At 40.9% G+C, this 24,789-nt stretch overlaps 1 protein-coding gene and 1 pseudogene across 3 annotated transcripts; one reads left to right on the top strand and one right to left on the bottom strand.

Annotated features, from left to right (window-relative positions):
* Positions 1–6,474: 6,474 nt before the first annotated feature.
* LOC103452723 (uncharacterized) lies at positions 6,475–8,676 on the bottom strand (annotated as a pseudogene).
* A 4,750-nt stretch (positions 8,677–13,426) lies between these two features.
* LOC103452722 (uncharacterized) lies at positions 13,427–16,747 on the top strand. Of its 3 annotated transcripts, none has more exons than XM_008392252.4 (3): positions 13,427–13,561; positions 14,102–14,451; positions 14,645–16,747. In XM_008392252.4, the coding sequence occupies exons 2-3, from the start codon at positions 14,105–14,107 to the stop codon at positions 16,551–16,553; spliced, it is 2,256 nt and encodes a 751-aa protein (XP_008390474.1). In that variant the 5' UTR covers positions 13,427–13,561; positions 14,102–14,104; the 3' UTR covers positions 16,554–16,747. The 3 variants fall into 3 exon arrangements, with proteins under 3 accessions (XP_008390474.1, XP_008390475.1, XP_017192605.1); XM_008392253.4 differs by having other exon boundaries at positions 13,461–13,561; positions 14,102–14,447; XM_017337116.3 differs by having other exon boundaries at positions 13,464–13,561; positions 14,046–14,451.
* Positions 16,748–24,789: the final 8,042 nt, after the last annotated feature.

The following is a 24,789-nucleotide window of genomic DNA, read 5'->3' on the forward strand; positions in this document are numbered from 1 at the left end:
AGCCTTTTCCCACTAAGTGGGGTCGGCTATATGAATCCTAGAACGCCATTGCGCTCGGTTTTGTGTCATGTCATCCGTTAGATCCAAGTACTCTAAGTCTTTTCTTAGAGTCTCTTCCAAAGTTTTCCTAGGTCTTCCTCTACCCCTTCGGCCCTGAACCTCTGTCCCGTAGTCACATCTTCGAACCGGAGTGTCAGTCGGCCTTCTTTGCACATGTCCAAATCACCGGAGCCGATTTTCTCTCATCTTTCCTACAATTTCGGCTACTCCTACTTTACCTCGGATATCCTCATTCCCAATCTTATCCTTTCTCGTGTGCCCACACATCCCACGAAGCATCCTCATCTCCGCTACACCCATTTTGTGTACGTGTTGATGCTTCACCGCCCAACATTCTGTGCCATACAACATCGCTGGCCTTATTGCCATCCTATAAAATTTTCCCTTGAGCTTCAGTGGCCTACGACGGTCACACAACACGCCGGATGCGCTCTTACACTTCATCCATCCAGCTCGTATTCTATGGTTGAGATTTCCATCTAATTCTCCGTTCTCTTGCAAGATAGATCCTAGGTAGCGAAAACGGTCGCTTTTTGTGATCTTCGCTAGATTGCTCCGGTCATTAGTGTGGATAAGTATATAAATGGATAGAGATAGGAAAGCAAACACAAGATGTACGTGGTTCACCCAGATTGGCTACGTCCACGGAATAGAAGAGTTCTCATTAATTGTGAAGGGTTTACACAAGTACATAGGTTCAAGCTCTCCTTTAGTGAGTACAAGTGAATGATTTAGTACAAATGACATTAGGAAATATTGTGGGAGAATGATCTCGTAATCACGAAACTTCTAAGTATCGGAGTGTGGTGTCGTCTTGACTTGCCTTATCTGTCTCATAGGTAGATGTGGCATCTTCTCTGGAAGTACTTTTCCTCCATCCAGGGGTGGTATCTTTAACTGGTGGAGATGCACAAGGTAATGTATCAATTTCACTTGAAGCTTACTTGTAGTTTCAGGCTTGGTCAAGCGCGATACAAACCATGTAGTAGGAGTCCCCCAAGTCGCCGAGCTAGGGGGTCTGCTGAAAGAGGTGACAGACAAGGTAAGCAATCAGAGCTCCGACTGATTGTTCACCTTCTCCCCATCTTGCAACAGCATGAAGGATAAAGAGAAGAAAAATGAGAAGAGATGATATGAGATACTTTTGCTTTTGAAGAAGTAACTTTCCACAGGCTTATTCTTGAACTGAGCTGGAGGGTTTTCTGGTTTCCTCCAGAGTATAAGGCCGACTGAAGAATTTAAGGGTCAAAACAAGTCCATCAAATCTAGAGTACGTTCCACCCTGCTGATATGGGATACTTTTGCTTTTGACAGAGTAATGGATGTATCGGCACGTGTGCTGTTACGCTTGTCTCCACATGCTTCCTTGTATCCTTCGCACTTGCCCTATCTGTTCCTCAAGCAGATGCGGAATCTTCCTTGGAAACATAAGATGTTGAAGATGAGTACTCGAGAGCAATGCCAGGTAAGTAATCAGGTAAGGGGTTCCAGGCAGTCAGTTCCTGGCTGGAAGCTTGATTCCAAGTGCTGACTGATTGCTCTCTTTCTCCTTGTCTTGCAGGTAAAAACAAGGCCAAAAGAAAAGATAGGGAAAAAGCATGATATGGGATACTCTTGCTTTTAACCCTGATGATATGAGATATTCTTGCTCTAGTATAGCTTGTTTGCAGAGGTATTATCGGGGGGAAAGAAAGCTGAATATTTCGAAAGGCTTCGTTGGGAGTGCCCTCTCAGATATGATGAAGGGTTGAGCATTTTTGCAGGTCTGCCTGTCCGTTGGGGATGGAGGTTGACATATATAGGCGTCTCCCTAACAACAAGTAGTAATGCTATTCCTTTACCCTACTTGGTCATAGCACGGTAGTGGGAGCTGTCAGTTTCACATGTTTTAACTCTGTCAGAGCACTTTGAAAAAGTGGTCTGTGGTATCTGGCTCTCGAGATTCGGAGAACGATGCCTCTTCGATTTTTGAGAAAGCAATCATGCTGGGGGTCTGGCTCTCGAGATTCGGAGGGCGGTGCCTCTTCGATTTTGGAGCAAGCAATCTTGTTGGGAGTGTTGTCTCGAATTTGAGTAAAGGTTGGGCATGTTTGCTAGTCTACCTTGCCACGAAGCACAAAGGTTGACACACAGGGACTTTCCAATTATCCAGCAATGGTACTGTTCCTTTACCCTCTCTTCGATTTTGAGAAAGTAGTCATGTTGGGAGTCTGGCTCTCGAGATTCGGAGGACGGTGCCTCTTCGATTTTGGAGCAAGCAATCTTGTTGGGAGTGTTTTCTCGAATGTGAGTAAAGGTTGGGCATGTTTGCTAGTCTACCTTGCCACGAAGCACAGAGGTTGACACACATGGACTTTCCAATTATCCAGCAGTGGTACTGTTCCTTTACCCTTGTGGGTAATATTATGGTAGCTAGACCTTCAAAATTTATGTGTCTAAACTTTGTTAGTGCTGTTTCTTTGCTATTCTTTTACCTTTCTTGGTCAGAGCGATGTAGTGGGAGCTGCAAGCTTCACGTGCTCAACTTTGGCAGAGAACTTTGACAAAGTTATCTGTGGTACCCATGAGCTATTGTTGCGTGTGGGAAGTGGGTAATTGAACAGTAAGATTCATGTGCTTTCTACTTCACTAGAAATCTTCGACAGAATGCCCATAATTTCTGCAAAGCTGAGTGTGCGTGTGACAGGTGCTGACAAGGCTAGAAAAGTAGGTGCCTCTTCGATTTCTGAGATCGGCCCTCGTGGTCTCTGAGCAGCCCAGCTTTTGAGAAAGCGAGCGCCTCTTCGATTGATTCGGAGAACGATGCCTCATCGATTTTTGAGAAAACAATCATGCTGGGGGTTTGGCTCTCGAAGATTCGGGGAGCAGTGTCTCTTCGATTTTTGAGAAAGTAATCATGTTGGGAGTCTGGCTCTCGAGATTCGGAAGGCGGTGCCTCTTCGATTTTGGAGCAAGCAATCTTGTTGGGAGTGTTTTCTCGAATGTGAGTAAAGGTTGGGCATGTTTGCTAGTCTACCTTGCCACGAAGCACAGAGGTTGACACACAGGGACTTTCCAATTATCCAGCAGTGGTACTGTTCCTTTACCCTTGTGGGTAATAATATGGTAGCTAGACCTTCAAAATTTATGGGTCTAAACTTTGTTAGTGCTGTTTCTTTGCTATTCTTTTACCTTTCTTGGTCAGAGCGATGTAGTGGGAGCTGCAAGCTTCACGTGCTCAACTTTGGCAGAGAACTTTGGCAAAGTTATCTGTGGTACCCATGAGCTATTGTTGCGTGTGGGAAGTGGGTGATTGAACAGTAAGATTCATGTGTTTTCTACTTCCCCAGAAGTCTTCGACAGAATGCCCATAATTTCCGCAAAGCTGAGTGTGCGTGTGACAGGTGCTGACAAGGCTGGAAAAATAGGTGCCTCTTCGATTTCTGAGATCGGCCCTCGTGGTCTCTGGGGAGCCCAGCTTTTGAGAAAGCGAGCGCCTCTTCGATTTCTGAGATCGGCCTTCGTGGTCTTTGAGCAGCCCAACTTTTGAGAAAGCAAAAGCCTCTTCGATTTCTGAGATCAACCCTCGTGATCTCTAAGCAGCTCAGCTTTTGAGAAAGCAAACGCCTCTTCGATTTCTGAGCAGGCGCCTCTTCGATTTCTGAAGCTCCGTCGAGTGCAGATTTTTATAGGGGCTGGCATTAAGTTCTAAAGCACACTTGAATCTCCACCAGTAGAAGCTTCATTCTTGCACTTCTAAGATCTTGATTTGTCCGACCTCTTCTCTCTTCAACACCTTTGAAAATGTCTGGCCCCTCCGACCGTCGTTTTGACTTGAACCTTGTTGAAGAGGCAGCCCCGCCTTCTCCAGACAACATATGGCGCCCATCCTTCGTCTCCCCTACTGGTCCTCTTACCGTTGGGGATTCCGTGATGAAGAATGATATGACCGCTGCGGTGGTGGCCAGGAACCTTCTCACTCCCAAAGATAACAGACTACTTTCCAAACGGTCTGATGAGTTAGCTGTTAAGGATTCGCTGGCTCTCAGTGTTCAGTGTGCAGGTTCTGTGTCTAATATGGCCCAACGCCTATTTGCTCGAACCCGCCAAGTTGAATCATTGGCGGCTGAAGTGATGAGTCTCAAACAGGAGATTAGAGGGCTCAAGCATGAGAATAAACAGTTGCACCGGCTCGCACATGACTATGCTACAAACATGAAGAGGAAGCTTGACCAGATGAAGGAAACTGATGGTCAGGTTTTACTTGATCATCAGAGATTTGTGGGTTTGTTCCAAAGGCATTTATTGCCTTCGTCTTCTGGGGCTGTACCGCGTAATGAAGCTCCAAATGATCAACCTCTGATGCCTCCTCCTTCTAGGGTTCTGTCCAGTACTGAGGCTCCAAATGATCCCCCTCCGGTGCCTTCTCTTTCTGGGGCTCTACCGACTGCTGAGACTTCTCCTAAGCAACCTTTGTGAAGGCTCCCTCTTGTGTGTTTATTTTGACTCATGTATATGTACATATTTGTAGCTTATCAGGGATATCAATAAATAAGCTTTCCTTCATTTCAACGTATTGTGTTAAATACACCAAAGCCTTCTTCGCTAAGTTCTTTGAATTTTCTTTTGTTGAAGCTTGTATGTTGAAGCTTTCTGAGTGGAGCATGTAGGTTGGGGTAGTGTTCCCTTAATTTCCCGAGTGAGGAAAACTTCTCGGTTGGAGACTTGGAAAATCCAAGTCACTGAGTGGGATCGGCTATATGAATCTTAGAACGCCATTGTGCTCGATCCTGTGTCATGTCCTTCGTTAGATCCAAGTACTCTAAGTCTTTTCTTAGAGTCTCTTCCAAAGTTTTCCTAGGTCTTCCTCTACCCCTTCGGCCCTGAACCTCTGTCCCATAGTCGCATCTTCTAATTGGAGCGTCAGTAGGCCTTCTTTGCACATGTCCAAACCACCGTAACCGATTTTCTCTCATCTTTCCTTCAATTTCGGCTACTCCTACTTTACCCCGGATATCCTCATTCCTAATCTTATCCTTTCTCGTGTGCCCACACATCCAACGAAGCATCCTCATCTCCGCTACACCCATTTTGTGTACGTGTTGATGTTTCACCGCCCAACATTCTGTGCCATACAGCATCGCCTGCCTTATTGCCGTCCTATAAAATTTTCCCTTGAGCTTCAGTGGCATACGGCGGTCACACAACACGCCGGATGCACTCTTCCACTTCATCCATCCAGCTTGTATTCTATGGTTGAGATCTCCATCTAATTCTCCGTTCTTTTGCAAGATAGATCCTAGGTAACGAAAACGGTCGCTCTTTGGCATTTCTTGATCTCCGATCCTCACCCCTAACTCGTTTTGGCCTCCATTTGCACTGAACTTGCACTCCATATATTCTGTCTTTGATCGGCTTAGGCGAAGACCTTTAGATTCCAACACTTCTCTCCAAAGGTTAAGCTTTGCATTTACCCCTTCCTGAGTTTCATCTATCAACACTATATCGTCTGCGAAAAGCATACACCAAGGAATATCATCTTGAATATGTCCTGTTAACTCATCCATTACCAACGCAAAAAGGTAAGGACTTAAGGATGAGCCTTGATGTAATCCTACAGTTATGGGAAAGCTTTCGGTCTGTCCTTCATGAGTTCTTACGGCAGTCTTTGCTCCTTCATACATATCCTTTATAGCTTGGATATATGCTACTCGTACTCCTTTCTTCTCTAAAATCCTCCAAAGAATGTCTCTTGGGACCCTATCATACGCTTTTTCCAAATCTATAAAGACCATGTGTAAATCCTTTTTCCCATCTCTATATCTTTCCATCAATCTTCGTAAGAGATAGATTGCCTCCATGGTTGAGCGCCCTGGCATGAACCCGAATTGGTTGTCCGAAACCCGTGTCTCTTGCCTCAATCTATGCTCAATGACTCTCTCCCAGAGCTTCATTGTATGACTCATTAGCTTAATACCCCTATAGTTCATGCAATTTTGTACGTCGCCCTTATTCTTGTAGATAGGCACCAAAGTGCTCGTTCGCCACTCATTTGGCATCTTCTTCGTTTTCAAAATCCTATTGAAAAGGTCAGTGAGCCATGTTATACCTGTCTCTCCCAAAAGTTTCCACACTTCGATTGGTATATCGTCTGGGCCTATTGCTTTTTTATGCTTCATCTTCTTCAAAGCTACAATCACTTCTTCCTTCCGAATTCGACGATAAAAAGAGTAGTTTCTACACTCTTCTGAGTTACTCAACTCCCCTAAAGAAGCACTCATTTCATGTCCTTCATTGAAAAGATTACGAAAATAACCTCTCCATCTGTCTTTAACCGCGTTCTCTGTAGCAAGAACCTGTGAAAATTAGGTTTAAGGTGAGTTGGGTGTAGCAACATTCACCATTTCGTTAGTGCTGTGTTGTTGGAGGGAGAAGTAACAAATTGAAGTTAATATTATTTATTGAACAATCATGTTATTACTTGTTGTAAATTGTTTGGTTGGTAGAATGCAAGTGAAATTCTTAGTAGAATGGAAGCTTACATGAGCCAATAGTATAATGCATACCAAAACTGGTTGCGAAGGAACCGGATGGAAGCCGTAGATGCTCCTCGTTGTACTTGACCGTCGCAAGACAAAGCCCGTGGGGTGGAGCAAACATGGTATATTTGGCAAGCACTCTCCGATCTCGTGTTGCCAATATCTTGGGAACAATATCAGGAGGAAGTGCTTCCCTTCCAATTTGAATAAGCAGAGCAACCTGCAGAGGTGAAAAAATGCAGATGCTTATACTTTTGTTGCTTGGAACTAAAAAGACGTTAACTTTTGACGAAAATGGTTAAAACGAATGCTTCACCATGTTCCGGACTTGTCTGTATAAGAAGCCGGAGCCTTCAACTTCTAGCCGTAAAAGAACTCCCTAAACAAGGATATGACGACAGAATCAGTTATCAATCAATGAACAGTAATGCACAGAACTCTAAAATTCAACTACTGTTGAAGAAATCTTTCGGGGTTTGATCGTTACCAATTCAATGACATCAAAACGGAATATATCCTTCACTGGATCACGCACTTGTTCCTTCTGGGAAGCATTGACAAAAGCAGAGAAATCATGCTTTCCAATAAAATACTTTGCAGCTGCTCGCATGACAGCGGCGTTTAGCTTATGAGCACTCTATGGTAAGCATATTGGCGCTGAAATGGATCCATGAATGTGTCGTTATGTATTTTGTAATGATAAATCTTGCTTTTCGCTGAAAAACGAGCATGGAATTCAGGCATTGCAGGGCTGATCTCCCTAACTCGGATATCATCAGGAAGAAGACCGTTGAGAGCAGCGTGAATGCTTTCAATGCTGTCATAGTCGAAAGGTGTGACAAAGTGTGCAACCTGAAAGCTCAACTGAACGTAAGTCTGTGATATGGTTGATTGTTAAAATGCTTGTGAGAAAGTCAGACCTGACCCCAGGCATGTACTCCTTTATCCGTCCTACTTGCACCAACGAAATGAAGATCGTTCCTTTCCAGCTTCGTAGCGGTCGTTAGAGCTTTCTCCACAAAGCACTGTACGGTAGGTGGTGAACTCTGATATTGCCATCCTGTAACATTCATTGAGGTGTTGGAAGAAGATTGATGCAGAAAGTTGAAGCTTAACATCAAGTTGAGAGCTTTTGAAATGGGCGTCTTAAACATCTCAAATTGGACAGGTCCTTGTGTGTCACCGGGTGTATACAACCATGAGCCTATCTCTCTCATCACAGAAATGACGAGGGAGACCCATGGCAGGCACGTGGTTATATATAACTGGTGATATGACAGATTTTCTCCTAAAATTGACCACAAAGAATGACCTTCATGGCTATAAGGTGCTCGATTTACAAAGTTGGAAGTTGAGGAAAATGTAAAATCCTTCTCAGCGGCATTATGTCACATATATCATAGAATCACATTTCTAAGCAGAGCTTATTGGCCGCAGAAACTTTTTTCTTTTATATATGGGCGATATTATACCTTAAACTAATCAAAATTGCGAGAAAGGATTTGAAATCAAGTGCACGGAGCACATTCGCTCTAGCCAATGCTATTCTCATCAAAACTTAAAATCGCATATTAGCAATTGGGTTCCTCATGAACGTAATAATTAGCAAAACCCAAGACTGGGCGCTGACTAATAAAGCAAAGCACATCAAAATTGAAGCAGAAGGAGGGGAAAGCTCAAAGCTTTAAATTTTAATGGAAGAAAGAAATAACCTGCATAACGGGTGCCGTCATAAGCAATCACCAAACGCCACTTGTACCCACCATCCCCTGTCTCCTTCATTACCATTTGCTCTCCAATTCCATCCTTTTTGTTCTGCAAAATCAAAATTTACCCATTTCTGTTACCACAAGTAAGAGAGAGAGAGAGAGAGAGAGAGAGAGAGAGAGAGATTACCGAGCTGCTATTAATGGGAGTTGGAGAAAAGAGAGACCCGTTAAGATTAGGGGGAGAAGGAAGGGCTACTACAACTGCAGCACTACTCACAACTGCAGCACTACTCATCTTCCCATCTCCCCACTCAAACCCCCAAATGTCCGTCACAATGTTTTACACGTTAAATTGCAATTCCAAACGGTTTAAGAGACGGGAAATCAAATCTTCAGCCGTTCAAAGAGTCAAAAGCAATGAAGTAGCAAGATGAACGGTCTAAAGACGCGGATGTTCGAGACATTTTCTCGAGCCTCGGCTGTTCAAGCGGAACTCCACATGATTCATTAGTGCGATTAGAAATTTTACTAGTGAATTAAAACTTACTTTCAATTTTTCTTTTAGTAACTATTTTTTATTGCTGGTGTTCAGAGCTTCCGCAAATCATGAGTAGCACTTTGCAATATATCATGGTTACCCAAGATAAATAAAGGAGGTGGAGAATCTATTCAATTTTGGGTTACAATGCAATACAGTTTTTCTTTATATCAACACTATTGATCACACTGTTTGGTTGATAGTTCATCCATGTTCACCATCCAATGTGATTCCCTTGTTTATACAATTACTTTGAATGTGATTTGGAACAACTAAATTGTACTTGGTTTGAAGGTTAGAGATCATTTGTTATGCACTCACTTGCGTCAACAACTAGGTAGCTTAACCCCAACGATGTCGTAGACACTCAAATGGAATGTCTTTAACATAGAGCATGCAACATTTCCTCCGATTTATCAAACCGCAACACTTGATGTTACACCTCTTGCTGCTTGCACTTTGTAGTAAGCAAGTAAACTACCTTATAATTAACAAGATCTAGAGTCTTGGATGTTTTCAAGATGAAGACCGGCTGGATGCTCCTTGCTTGTGGAGCAGCATGCCATATGAGTTCAAGTGTGTGCAGGTCAAGCTCATTGATTTGGATCTTTGTTTGGAAATAGTCACATTGGAGTCTTTTCTATCCCTAGTTGAGCCGCCAAATCGTGTGGCACAGTAAACGTTTTCGATTGGGGTTTTCGGCCTTACTTCGTTCGCAACTCTCCTTTGTAGCCGTCGGTGCCCTAATCGACGTAACAGTAAATCCCATATCTACTGGAGCACCCGACCCTGTTCCCCCAATGAAAGATACCCCTATACCAAGAGTAGCTTCGAAATTTAGCGTCTTGTCGTTGTCGGGTGAACATTAGATTAAAAGAATGTTATACCAACTGAGCTATTAAAGATTAATGACCTAACTATAAGACAATTGTGGTGTCTTAGGTTAAATGACTACTTTACATTATCCGAACTAGTGAGTGCTCATATGACATGAGTATGAGAACTCTTGGTTGATCGTATTCAATGGACTCACTATCTATTGATCACTCACATACATGTCTTGGCCACCAATGACTCAAGACTAGCCATTGTATGAAGAGAAGGTATAATATGTATTGATCTATCTGGATTGTCAATTTTCAATTGGCAATCCTATGATCATGAACGTTTAGGATATGTGAAATTGAAAGGTCTCATATTTCTAACTTATTTAGATCACATTCTCTTAACTACATATTATTTGAATTTATTGTTGAAGCGCATAACATTTAATGAGCCGGCTTTAAACAATAATCTTTACCATTATATTAAAATAGATTATTTTAACATATGAAATGTTCGTAAGGTATCATTTCATGATTGGTTTTAAAGCACATTTCCAACAAACACATAGTTCACATTATTGGCCCAGGATGCACTATGTCACTCCAAGGAGTGTAAATAAGTTTGTGACCGTACCCAGACTCAAACGTGTCATTGTAGATTAGTTGTATTCCTGTTTATTTGCAAATGAGACATTTTATGTTTGAATTGCATGGAGTTTATATCAATTTATTTTTCTATCTCTTAGTGTGAATATATTGTTGTATAAAAAAATTCATTTAAGGAATGTCGTGTCCATAGTTTAACTGGAGTCTCACAATTTGAGTAACAAATGGCTCCACATGCAGTGGCGAAGCCATAAATTTTCATGGGGAGGGGCAAAATTTAAAAGCGTAAACAGTTCAAAGAAATGTAGCTTACCTTTTAGATAGTACACAATATTAATGTCATTCATTATTTATCAATACAAACAAGTTACAATTGTTGCCAATGAGGTTTCATACTATGAAATGTCACATCTAGGCTCATTACCAATAAAAGAAAAAACATATCTTTCAATTAAATCTTAAGGATGAAATTTAGCGAAACAAACTATTTTTTGTTGTTGGGGCAAATTATTCACCAGACTCAAACATGCCCCACAAAGAAGCAACTCGGTGTTTACTTCATTGAAGCGATTATTCAATTCTTTGAGTTGCATATGAAGGACCTGAAAATAGAGGTCCACACGATAGTAATGGAAGTTTGCAAGTCTTGGAGATTTATGCTTTTGATTTTCTGGGTATAAAATGCAAATCCTCCATATTAAGAACATTAATATTATTTTTCTCACAAATGTTTATACATTATGAAACAAGTCCTCAAAGTAATCATCTCTCAAGGATTGAAAAAAAATAATTTAAATTCTGGAAAAATAACAAGAATTAAAAAAGACCAATAGTAAGCATCAACCTTTTATTTTTCTTTAGTCTAAACAAATGAAAGAGAGGAAAGAGAATTGAAATGGTGGAAACAATAATCAATTAAAACCATAGTCCGATTGGGAAAGAAGTCCACATCAATATAAAATAAAAAAATAAAAAAGAAATTAAAGGATCCCACGTCCAAATTGTACCGTTTCATTAAAAGAAACCAAGTTTTATGACTAATAACCACAAACAGGCAAACGACGTCATGTGGTTTGAAACAAAATTAGGTCGTCTTCTTCCCTTGAAAGCATTAAAACCCAGCAATGCAGCACACCAACCCCAAATACCAGTGGGTTCATAAAATCGGAAGAGCGAAATCCTCACTCTCAAAGGCGATTTTCGACGATCGTAGGGGCTGGATTTTCTAGCGAGGGAAGGGGTTGAACCTACGCTCCAGCTGTGTTTTCCGGCGAGGGGAGAGGCGGCTACCACCCCTCGCCTTCACGTGGCTTCGCCACTGTCCACATGTAGGTATTCCTTGTGTTTGTGTCTGTGTTTACATGATCACATAACAATTTGAAATGAACACTATAGTTTTAGTATTTTTATGTATTTAACAAGAGAAATTTAAGCATGACTGCTTTTATAACACATTTTACATGTTAAGTGAGATCGATGTGAAACAATACGAGTGTCGTATGAATACGATGGTCGAGGTAGGGCTGGGCACAGGCCGGGCCCAATTTTGGAGGAACCGGATCTTACCCGTTTTAAATAGTAACAGGGCGGGGGGGGGCCGGGTAAAGAGATTTTGAGTTTTGGAACCAGACCTAACCCGGCCCGTTTCAAACAGGCCGATTTGGGGCGGGTCCACGGGTCCAACTTTTTTTTTTAATACATCATTTTATAAAATGGGGCTGCAACCTGCTGCTGCACTGCAGTGCACAACAGCACATATTACACTTACACTTACAGAAATATTGAAGCACAGATTGTTGAAGCACAAATGCACATCAGCATATATTAATATGATCCCATTTTAACAATGGTTCACAAACTGATACCAACTAATGCTTAATCCCAGATTTCGACCCCTTCCACCCAAATCATTTGAACAAAAGATTTGAAATTGGAACATAACAGAGGTCAAGGTTTCAAAACCCAACAAAATCTCTAAATCTAGAAAACCTTAATTTAATTTTAAATCCTAAATCCCTAAAACATAATACCTTAATTGAAGAGGACTGTCAACAGAGCTCGACTGCGCTGCAAATATGAGTCTGAGTCAGATGGAAGAGATGATTGATTCGTCGTTTTGAGTTGTTTGACTTCGTCGTTCGTCCCTTCGAGTTCGACAGAGAAAGACTGATTTCAAGAGAGTTAGTGAGAGAGAGACACAGCAGCAGCGGTTTAAGATTACATTAGAAAACAAGGAGCTCCAGATCATCGACCATGATTGCATTCCCCATCCCAATTCCTTGCATGCATTCAAAAATTAAAGCCACATAAAACAAAGAAATTCACTATAAATTGAATGAAAAAAAAAACGAAGAGACGATTTTAGCTTCCATGGATCGAGGTCTGATAATGGTGGCGGCGGACGGAGCTGATTATGGCAGCGGCGGACGGAGCTGATGATGGCGGCGGCAGACGAAGCTGGGACAGTAAGAGCGAGTCAGGATGAGAGATCGAGTTGGGAAAAAGGAAAAGTGAGTGACTGAGTATATGAGAACTGAGAAGACTGAAATGAGGATAAAACCAATTATTCTTGCTAGAAACGGGCCGGGCCGGGGGCCCGTTCCCTCCTATTTCTAGAACCACCCCACCCCGCTAATTTCTTGTACCCGCCCCGCCCTGCTCCATTTTGTGTTTTGAAATTTAGGACCCGGCCCTTACCCGCCCAAATCGTGGGTACCCGCCCCGCTCCGCGGGTTTAGGACCTGTTTGCCCACCCCTAGGTCGAGGTGCCCCGCCTAACCCAAGATCCCATTGTGCATGACTCAACGAAAAGTACGGGATATGTGTAATCAGACGATTGGAAGATCAGGATACAATGTGCAGATATATTGTGTACCTGATTGCTAAACAGTGAAACGTCGTTTCTCCAATTACGTGAGGCCCACGTCGATTTTATGTGGGCCCCGCATGCTGCTTGGACAAGTAAATTACCTAAAGGCTAAAGCAGCATTCCCGATACGATCACACTCACCGCGTCGTTTTACCAGATACCGTACAATCCGAATAATATATCTACACCATAAATCTACAGCCGTTCAAAACGTCAAATCCGAAGTAGTATAACGATCAACGGTCTCTGACGCCAAGTAAACAAAAAGTAACCTACACGCGGATGCAGCCAATTACAAGGGCAAAGTCATCACCCGGTTCGCTCCTCTCTCTCCTCCTGTTTATCGGTCTGCGGAGCTTCTTCGACTTTCTTCTGTTTCAGAAGCTGAAGGCCTCTCATAGTTTCACCTGAGAAATTCATCTCAGTCTGGCTTCAAGGTTTGATTTTTAATTCCCCCAAATTCTAGGGTTTCGATTATATATGTTTATATTTACAATTCTTTCGTATTAGGGTTCTTGTTTCCCGCTCTCTCGTAATTGTTTAATTTTTGTTTACTTTATAAATGATTTTTTTCTTTTGCATTTAATTATACGTTCGATTTTATTGACTTTTTTATTTATTATTATTTAGGATTAGGATTTTTCTGAACGTCTTCCTTCTGCAGATGGAAAATTTGATGCTTTTTATATGCAAAATAAGAGATTGGGGTTGTGTAATTTCAACATTTAGGGTATGGATATGTGCAAAAGTTTCAAAATTTAGAGTTATTTTTGTGAATGTGGCTGGAACTTAGTTTCTTATCAACTGTGAAATTGAATCTGCTTATGTAATTTTAGAAACTTAGCTTCAATCTGTGTAATTAGTTTCTTATGAACTACGAAATTTGACTCTCTTGTGTAAACTGCTTTGAGCAATTTGTAGGTTTCGTTATGATTTCTTGTGCATAAACATATAAAAATGTCTTTTTGAGTGGGTAGGCCATGGCTGCAAAGAAGGTTATAGCAATATGTCAATTGGGCGGAGAATTTGTGACGAATAATGATGGAAGTTTATCGTACTCTGGAGGTGATGCTCATGCGATTGGCATTGATGAGAAAGCACTGCTTGGTGATTTCAAGTCTGAAATAGCGGATGTGTTTAATTGTAGTGCTGATACATTGTCCATCAAGTACTTCCTTCCTGGCAATCAGAAGACTCTCATTACGATCTCTAAAGACAAGGACTTGCAACGTATGGTCAATTTTCTGGGGGATACAAACACTGTCTATGTTTTTGTCATGACAGAGGAAGCTGGTATTCGAAATTTGTCCAACATGCCTGCTAGTAGGTACATTTTATTTTTAGTTCATCTTATTTCTTGCTGTTTTGGTATCTGCTTCTGTGTTTTTTGCCCTGTATGCATAATCTTATATGGTTCGGTTTGGGAACAATCACAATGTGGAACGAAGGCCATGGAAATGTGTTTATTATCAAATTTTTGTTTACACGGATTGTTACAAGAAGTGACGTTTTCCATGCAGGTCAAGCAGGACAACTGTATCGGAAGCAGTGGTTCCTATTGTTGATCCTGTTGATATGCGAGTTGATACCGACAATACTGACAATGCTGATGGCCAGATTGATATGGAACTCCAAGAAATCCCTTTGGTTTCTGTTCCTGGCTGTTCCAGTGATGATAAGCATCATAAAGCTGCACAACAGTGGGAAAACACCATCACCGGTGTGGACCAAAGGTTTAATAGTTTTAGCGAATTCCGAGAAGCATTGCATAAGTTTTCAATTGCGCATGGATTTGCTTATAGGTATAAGAAAAATGACAGTCACCGTGTCACTGTCAAATGCAAAGGTCAAAATTGCCCATGGAGGATATATGCATCAAGGTTGTCTACTACCCAGTTGATTTGTATCAAGAAAATGAACACAGATCATACATGTGAAGGAGCTGCTGTGAAAGCTGGGTATCGGGCTACGAGAGGTTGGGTGGGAAGTATCATAAAAGAGAAGTTGAAAGTTTCCCCAGACTACAAGCCAAAGGCTATAGCAGAGGACATTAAGCGAGAGTACGGGATTCAATTGAATTATTCTCAGGCATGGCGTGCCAAAGAGATTGCCAGGGAGCAGCTTCAAGGCTCCTATAAAGAGGCCTATAATCAGTTGCCATATTTCTGCGAGAAGATAAAAGAAACTAATCCAGGAAGTTTTGCTTCATTTGCAACTAAGGAAGACTCGAGCTTCCATCGTTTCTTTGTATCTTTCCGTGCATCAATTGTGGGTTTCAAAGAAGGTTGCCGCCCTCTAATTTTTCTTGATAGTGCTCCTCTGAACTCAAAATATCAAGGAGTTTTGTTGGCTGCAACAACTGCAGATGCTGATGATGGTGTGTTTCCAGTAGCATTTTCTATTGTGGATGCTGAGACTGATGAGAACTGGCATTGGTTCTTACTAGAACTGAAATCGGCAGTGACAATATCTCAGCCGATCACATTTGTAGCAGATTTTCAGAATGGATTGAAAAATTCATTGCCCGAGGTATTTGATAAATGTTACCACTGCTATTGTTTGAGGCATCTTGCTGAAAAACTTAACAAGGACTTGAAGGGGCAATTTTCTCACGAGGCAAGACGATTCATGATAAGTGATTTTTATGCGGCTGCTTATGCACCCACTCGGGAGGCTTTCCAGCACAGTGTTGACAACATAAAAAATATTTCACCGGATGCTTACAATTGGGTCATACAAAGTGAGCCAGTGCAGTGGGCTAATGCATTCTGCGGAGGAGGCAGGTACAACCACATGACATCAAACTTCGGACAGCAGTTCTACAGTTGGGTATCAGAGGCGCATGAGTTGCCAATTACGCAGATGATTGATGTATTACGAGGCAATACGATGCAAGCCTTCTATTCACGCGGGGTGGAGTCCAGTCAGTGGGTGACAAGTTTAACACCATCAAAGGAGGAAAAGCTTCAAAAGGAAACGGAAATTGCTCGATCACTTCAAGTGTTACTCTCACATGGTAGTACATTCGAGGTTCGTGGAGAATCTGTCGACAGTGTTGACATCGACCATTGGGATTGCACCTGTAAGGGATGGCAACTCACTGGTCTTCCTTGCTGCCATGCTGTTGCTGTCTTTATAACTATTGGCAGGAACCCTTATGATTACTGCTCCAGATACTTCACAGTGGAGAGTTACCGTTTAACTTATGCAGAATCAATTCACCCTGTTCCGAATGTAGACAGACCACACACAGATGAATCAAACCAAGCAGTAGTTACTGTTACCCCTCCGCCCACCAGGCGGCCGCCAGGGCGGCCAAAGATGAAGCAGACGGAATCAGACGACATAATAAAACGTCAACTGCAATGTAGCAAGTGCAAGGGGCTCGGCCACAATAAGAAGACATGTAAAGATTCTAGCATTGTTTAAGGGACATTGTTAAATTAGGGTGTTTGGGCTTTCAACCTCTGTATATTTTTGACAACTTTGATTGGCAGTTTAGGATTCTGTTTCCAAGCTTTGAAGTAGAGTTTTAGGATCCTTTTTTTCTTTCTTCATTTACTTGGAGAACAAGGTAATGACTTTCCTGTCACATTATTTTAATAAATTTTGATCCAGTGCTACACCTTTTGACTTGCTCCTATGCTCGCTCTCATCATCTCTTGGTTGATGATTCATATTTCTTTCCATATTTCTTTCCCATCCTTCACTCATGGTTGTCAGAATTATGAGTATATTGATGAATTCTTGTTAGTAGTGGCATTCTTTGTGATTGTGCAAAGATTGGTGGAGAAGTTGTGATGAGACGATGATAATTGTATTTGTGAGTTGTGATTCGATGTTGTTGAGCTTGATGTTAATTAAATTCGATTATAATTAAAGAGTAAATGCCATTTCGAAATTGTTGTTCAGTTGATTTTTGGCATTGGTGGATATACTGAAATTTTGAGGATGAAATTTTTTTTTAGAGGGGAAGAATGTGAAATCCTGTTCCTGGATTTCACTGTTATAATCTACGTATTTGTACTATTGAGATTTTATATTATTTCTCGAGAATTTATTTTAAATTGTTTGGATTTAGATTTTAATTAAACTAGTTACGAAGATTGAAGTTTGGAAAATAATTATTTAAAATTCGTTGACCTTTTGAGGTCACAAGTAACGTTTTCGAATAGGTCTCGAAGCCACGAGCGCATAGGCGAAAGCCGTTTGCGAGTCCGAGTTATAACGGTATAGTTACGGACGTTTGAAGTTGTGAGCTATAGATTATGGGAATTATTTAATTCCCACATGTGGGTTAAAGGTTAAATGATAAAAAGGGAGAGACCAATTAGACAGGAGGAGGTTTCTGAAAAAAAAAACAAAAACAAAACAAAACAAAACGGTGGCTGATTTCAGCCCCTTTTTGGGCGATTTCGACCCATTAACCGGCCATCTTGACCCACTCATATCTCCATTCGAGCTCCGTTTTGGGTGATCTTGGTGTCCATGCAAAACTCTTGGCGAGCACTACATCTCTGTATTTTTAGATTTCCCATTTTCTTATCCATTTTTCCAGTTCGAGGCAGCAAAGTTCTGTGGGTTTCCGGCGGTTTTATCATTTTTCTGGTGAATCCGGCAATCATTTCCTAAAAGTGAGGTATGAAACTTCATCTACTCTTCATAATCTTCAAGTTGGTATGCTTGGTTTATGCTTTCGTATTCGTTTTAGAGTTGGGTGTTTAGAACCCTAGAAATCCGGTTTTCTCTGGTGAATTTGGACGGCTTCCGGTTAGAATTGGTCGTCGGCTTATTTGTGAAAAGTGTTTCCCTTATTGAGCTCTAGTTACCACGTAAATTTGAGTTCATCTAGTTAATATTGAAAATTTGGGTTTTCAAACCCTTCACCATGGCTAGCTCGTGTGTGGCAGTGCGTGGGACCGTCCACAAGTGTTGTCTAAGTACCAAATACCTTATAGGGACCCTATGAACCTATGTCTAGCTCAGTTTCCCGAAATTCAATTGTTTGGTGTGGTGATCAAATTGGACCACCACTTGTTTGCATGATTGACGACAATCCGATCATTGGATCATCGTACAATTTTGTGAGCACCCTAGTTATCAGTTGTTGGACCTTAGGAACTTACTAGTGAAAATCTAGTGGTTGGATATTAAGGAGCAAGTGATGTAAGATCATGGACCATACATTTGATCGACGGTTTGATTCTCATTAAATGTCATTGTGGGGAAACTTATGAGAGTTTTGGGTATGTGAATTTATTGAGAGAAATGTAAATGTGGACTTGTGCTTTGTTTTTGGCGGTGATAGAGTTTGATGCCTTGAATTCCATGTTAGAGTGCGTTAGTGTGGACCTTAGGTGAGTGACTTTAATATATGTGATATTGGTGATTACCCTATTTTCGTAATTGTTATCCTATATGGATATGACTTGGTTTTATAAATATGTTTTTTTATTAAATAATTATTTTTAACGTTTAACCATTGATTTAAGTTTATGAAATGAGATTTGACATGTATATATTGAAATATGGTTTGATTGACATGTTGTGATGAAATGTGAGGACTAGTGGTAGACCGTTAACCCGTGGTGATGGAGATTTGTTGCTTCGATATGGTTTCATCTCCCGCTTCGATGATTCATTCTAAATTTAGTATTTGTGCCTTATATTCCCTTGGTTGAGCTTTTGTAAATTAAGTAACTTGTGCTTGTCTCATTTCTTTGAGCCGTTCTATATATGGTTGTTGGCCTTCCGCAATTTCATTGAGTGATGGTCTGGAATCGTATCCACTCGGATTCCGTTGAGAGATGGTCTGAAATCCTTCCTACTTCATGATTCCGTTGAGTGATGGTGTCACATTCCGGCCCGGGTCCACCACATCCCGGGCCCGTTCCACCACCGTAGCACAATATTGTCCGCTTTGGGCTTATCATTCCCTCACGGTTTTGTTTTTGGGAACTCACGAGCAACTTCCTAGTGGGTCACCCATCTTGGGAGTGCTTTGGCCTCTTACTCGCTTAACTTTGGAGTTCCTATGGAACCCGAAGCCAGTGAGTTCCCAAAAGGCCTTATGCTAGGTAGGGATGAGAATATACATTTAAGGATCACTCCCCTAAGCAATGTGGGATGTCACAATCCACCCCCCTTAGGGGCCCAACGTCCTCGTTGGCACACACGCGATCAGGGTTAGGCTCTGATACCAAATTGTCACATCCCGACCCAAGCCCCCACCACATCCTGGGCTCGACTCCGCCGTAGCACAATATTGTCCACTTTGGGCCCTGACCACGCCCTCATGATTTTGTTTCTGGAAAATCACACGAGAACTTCCCAATAGGTCATCTATCATGGGATTGCTCTCATGTGAACTTGCTTAACTTCGGAGTTCTAATGGAACCCGAAGCCAATGAGCTCCCAAAAGGCCTTGTGCTAGGTAGAGATGAGAATATACATATAAGGCTTACAGGATCCACTCCCCTGGGAGATGTGGGATGTAACAATCCACCTCCTTTAAGAGCCTGACGTCCTCGTCGGCACACTTTTGACCAAGGATTGGCTCTGATACCAAATTGTCACATCCCGGCCCAAGCCCCAACCACAACCCGGACCCGTTCCACCACCGTAGCACGATATTGTCTACTTTGGGCTTACCATTTCTTCACGATTTTATTTTTGGGAACTCACGAGCAACTTTCCAGTGGGTCACCCATCCTAGTAGTGCTCTGGCCTCCTACTCGCTTAACTTCGGAGTTCCTACAGAACCCGAAGCCAGTGAGCTCCCAAAAGGCCTCATGCTAGGTAGGGATAGGATTATACATTTAAGGATCACTCTCATGGGCGATGTGGGATGTCACAGATTTTCCAGAATCGTATCCACTCGGATTCCGTTGAGAGATGGTCCGTAATCCTTCCTACTTCGCGATTCCGTTGAGTGATAGTCGAGGATCATATCCACCTCGGGTTTCATTGAGTTGGATTGAGATAGCTTCAAAGATGTAGGCTTCGGCCGAACTGCGTCCCTCTAGCCCTAGTTTTTAATGTACATATGAACGATGGATTTTGAGAATCTTGTGCTTTGAATTAGAAAAGTAGTTGGATGTCTGGGTGACTCATTTGAAGTAGGGGTGGGTTCAAAAAACCGAAAACAAAAAAAAAAAACAGAAAACCGAACCGGACCGAAGCTGAAAAAAATCGAACCGAAAAAAAAACTGAACTGAAACTATCAAACCAAACCAAACCGAATCTGGCCAGTTCGGTTTCGGTTTTTGAGGTTCTGAAACCAAACCAAACCGAACCGAACTGATATATATATTTAAGGGCAAAAGACTGTTTACTACCCTTATGTTTCGTGGTTTTCAACATTTAGTACATCAAGTTTTTGTCGTCCCAGAGTCATACCTAAAGTGTAAATTTTGGGACAGTCTCATACATCCGTTAGTCAAACTGTTAAGTCTGCCGTTAACAGTGACGTGGCGCCCATGTGGACAATGACTAGGCGCCATGTGTCATCAAAGTGGAAATTAAAAAAAAAATATATATATACATATTATAAAATAAAAAATAAATAAATTTAATAAAAAAAACGTTTTTTTTTTTCTTCTTCCTCCTTCATTTTTCTTCTTTTTCTTCTTCCTTCTTTTTCCTTTGAATCTGGGTAGCAGATTCGTTTTTTTTGTTTTTTTTTTCTTTCTTTCTTCTTCCTCATTCCTTCTCCTTCTTCTTCTTCCTTCTTCCTTCTCCTTCTTCTGAATCTGCCCATTTTTTTTTTCTTCTTCCTCTTTCTTCTTCTTCTTCTTCTTCTTCTTCTTCTTCTTCTTCTTCTTCTTCGAATCTGCCCAGTTTTTTTTTTCTTATTCCTCCTTCTTCCTCCTTCCTTCTCCTTCTTCTTCTTCTTCCTCCTTCTTCCTTCTTCCTCCTTCTTCCTCCTTCTTCTTCTTCTTCTTTTTCTTCGAATCTGCCCAGTTTTTTTTTCTTCTTCCTCCTTGTTCTTCTTCCTCCTTCTTCTTCTTCTTCGAATTTGCCCAGTTTTTTTTCTTCTTCCTCCTTCCTTCTTCTTCCTCCTTCTTCCTTCTTCCTCTTCTTCTTCTTCTTCTTCTTCGAATCTACCCAGTTTTTTTTTTTCTTCTTCCTTCTTCCTTCTCCTTCTTCTTCTTCTTCGAATCTGCCCAATTTTTTTTTCTTCTTTCTCATTCCTTCTCCTTCTTCTTCTTCTTCCTTCTTCTTCCTCCTTCTTCTTCTTCTTCGAATCTGCCCAGTTTTTTTTTTCTTCTTCCTCCTTCCTTCTTCTTCCTTCTTCTTCCTTCTTCTTCCTCCTTCCTTCTCCTTCTTCTTCTTCCTTCTTCCTTCTCCTTCTTCTGAATCTGCCCATTTTTTTTTTCTTCTTCCTCTTTCTTCTTCTTCTTCTTCTTCTTCTTCTTCTTCTTCTTCTTCTTCTTCTTCTTCGAATCTTCTTCTTCTTCGAATCTTCTTCTTCTTCTTCGAATCTGCCCAGTTTTTTTTCTTTTCTTCTTCCTCCTTCTTCCTCCTTCCTTCTCCTTCTTTTTCTTCTTCCTTCTTCTTCCTCCTTCTTCTTCTTCCTTCTTCTTCTTCTTCTTCTTCGAATTTGCCCAGTTTTTTTTTTCTTCTTCCTCCTTCTTCCTTCTCCTTCTTCTTCTTCTTCTTCGAATCTGCCCAGTTTTTTTTTCTTCTTCTTCCTCCTTCTTCCTTCTTTATTCTCCTTCTTCTTCCTTCTTCTTCCTCCTTCTTCCTTCTCCTTCTTCTTCTTCTTCGAATCTGCCCAATTTTTTTTTTCTTCTTTCTCCTTCCTTCTCCTTCTTCTTCTTCTTCCAATCTGCCCAGTTTTTTTTTTCTTCTTCCTCCTTCCTTCTTCTTCCTCCTTCTTCCTTCTCCTTCTTCTTTTTCTTCTTCTTCTGCTTCTTTGAATCTGCCCAGTTTTTTTCCTTTTTTTTTCTTCTTCCTCCTTCTTCTTCCTTATTCCTTCTCCTTCTTCTTCTTCTTCCTTCTTCCTTCTCCTTCTTATTCTTCTTCTGAATCTGCCCAGATTCGGTTTTTTATTTATAAATTTTATAATATATATATATATATATATATTATTTTATAATTTTTTTTTTAAATTTCCACATGGATGACACGTGGCGCCCAGTCATTGGCCACATGGGCGCCACGTCACAGTTAACGGCTGACTTAACAGTTTGACTAACAGATGTATGAGACTGTCCTAAAATTTACACTTTAGGTATAAATCTGGAACGAAAAAAAATTGATGTACTAAATGTTGAAAACCACGAAACATGAGGGTAGTAAACAGTCTTTTGCCCTATATTTAATTATTGTTTTCAATATTTATAAATAGTTTAGTCATAAAATCAAAACAGAACTTGTTACCAAGTTGGTTTCAGTTAAACCTTTAAAGTTGGAGCGCATGGGTTCAAACCCTCATGCCTCCAGGATTTTAGAATTATTTTTTTAATTTTGTTGAGAAGTCAACAAAACCCTTTAACCCTGGTAGCAGCCGCACCCTTAACATTTTTGCATTCCCCTATTCTCTTTCTTGTTCCTTGCCTCCAGACTCTCTCCATCATGCCTCCAGGATTTCGATTTTTTTTATAATTTTGTTGAGAAATCAACAAAACCCTTTAACCCTAGCAGTAGCCGCACCTTTTCTATTTTTGCATCCCCCTCTTTTCTCTCTTGTTCCCTGCCTCCAAATTCCCTCCATGTCCATGCTTCCAATTTCTCCATTCTTCTCCATAACCTGCATCCTCCTTTCTATTTCCAGCTTCATATTTGTGAGACCCTCCATGTCCATGCCTTAAATTTCTCCATTCTTCTCGATTCTTCTCCATAACCCGCATCCTCCTTTCTATTCCAAGCTTCATATTTGTGAGAAGTAACTTCTTGCCTTTCCTGGAACAAACTTCCACGGCCATCTATTTCCATGACAATAATTATTTGTTCGATTGCAGATTTGTATTGCAGCTTCGTATTGCAGATTTGTTTGATTTTTGTGTTGTGGGTTTGTTAGTTTTTTTTTATTTCGGATGAATGAATGTAATTATTGCTGTGAGTTATGGATTAAGATAGTATTTTGATGGATTTTGCTCTTGGTGTTGCAGACTTGCAGATTTGTTTCTTTCCAGATTTATTTCTTTACCAATTTCCAGATTTACTTGTTTATCAATTTTCAGACGTCTGCTTCTCTTTTTGTTGTTAGGGTTTGGTTGGTCTTCACTTCTAGTGTTTGTAGGGTTGCTGGTTCATGGTCGCCGGAGCTTGCTTTGACAGCGACAAGGGAACCACGCGGCTAGGGTTTTCAGTGTTTTTCTTTCTTTTTCGAGCTCAACCCCTGGGTTGGGTTGTTGTGCTGGCCCATTTTTTTGTTTGTGTTTAGTTGTGGGCTTTTGTTATGTTATGTATGTAAGTTTACCTTTTATAAATTATAAAAAAAAACCGGGCCGAAATCGAACCGGAAAAAACTGAACCGAAAAAAAAAACCAAACCGAAAAAAAATGAACCGAACCGAACTGAACCGAAATTTCGGTTCGGTTTCGGTTTTGGCAAAAAACCGAACCATTTCAAATCGAACCCAACCCTACTTCGAAGTTGTCAGTGACTTGATTATAATTTCATAAAGCATAATTCTATACTTGATGTTTATGGATTGTGATCAATGACACTAATTTTACATGCGAGAAACCGATTGATAATTTTGGTTCCGTTAAGTGATCTGGAACCCGATGTGATTTGGATTCCATTGAGTGGTCCGGAATCCCTACTCTTGCTCATTTCCATAAGTTAGACTTGTACCTGGATTCGAGTGAATGGGAATTAACCACAATAGATCTTGTGAATATAAATTAGAATTATCAAGTTATTACTTGAAATCCAGGCAGGGAATTATATAGAAGTCCTTTATTAATTTTGTGCATTGAGGTGTGATTTGATTGATATTAACATAATTAAATGTTAATATCGTGCCTCCTTGATATCATGGAATGGGTTACTTGAGATGATTGTGGAAGGATGTTGAATATGATTGTTATTAATACGATTAGATCAATGATCATTATGAATTGAGAATAATATTGTGCTTCATTGGTTCTTTGATATGTTATATACTATGAATTGCGGTATTATGTGAAACTTAATGATTTATATGATGGATGAAATAGAAACCTTGATTGTCATGCGGGTTGTTATGTAGTTTGAATCAAATAATTCATGCTTGTTAAGGCCAAATGTTTGATTGAGGAATGTTATGCATTTTAGCTTGAACATACTGTGTTATATGTCGAGTTATAGTGAAGTTGAACTACGAATGGCTTGATCCCTATTGAGGGTACATAGGCAGTCTAACGAAGAGGTTAGATGCAATCATAAAGTATACGCAAAATTATTATACATCTAGATCTTGAATTATATTTTGTGCATATCTAAAAGGCAGGTTACGTTAAGTTACGGGCATTTAGTGACGTCACGTGTCGATCTTGGACGTATGTTGGGATCGAGACGTGACATGGAGCCCAACTCGTTTTCTGAGCACTTGAGAATTTGCCTTGTTCTGCTTGTGGGGAGCTCGCCTTGTCTTGCATTCCTGGGTTCGCTTCGTTCTTCATGTGAGGCGTCCACATCGTTTTGCGTGCTAAAAGCCTGCCCCTTTTTGCGT

The sequence above is a fragment of the Malus domestica genome, chromosome 16 (genome assembly GCF_042453785.1).
Source record: "Malus domestica chromosome 16, GDT2T_hap1".
Taxonomy (NCBI): domain Eukaryota; kingdom Viridiplantae; phylum Streptophyta; class Magnoliopsida; order Rosales; family Rosaceae; genus Malus; species Malus domestica.

Excerpts from the sequence above, each read along its gene's own strand:
- LOC103452722 (XM_008392252.4), top strand. The coding sequence starts at position 14,105 with ATGGCTGCAAAGAAGGTTATAGCAATATGTCAATTGGGCGGAGAATTT. Across the intron at positions 14,452-14,644 it reads TCCAACATGCCTGCTAGTAG|GTCAAGCAGGACAACTGTAT; the intron begins GTACATTTTATT and ends TTTTCCATGCAG.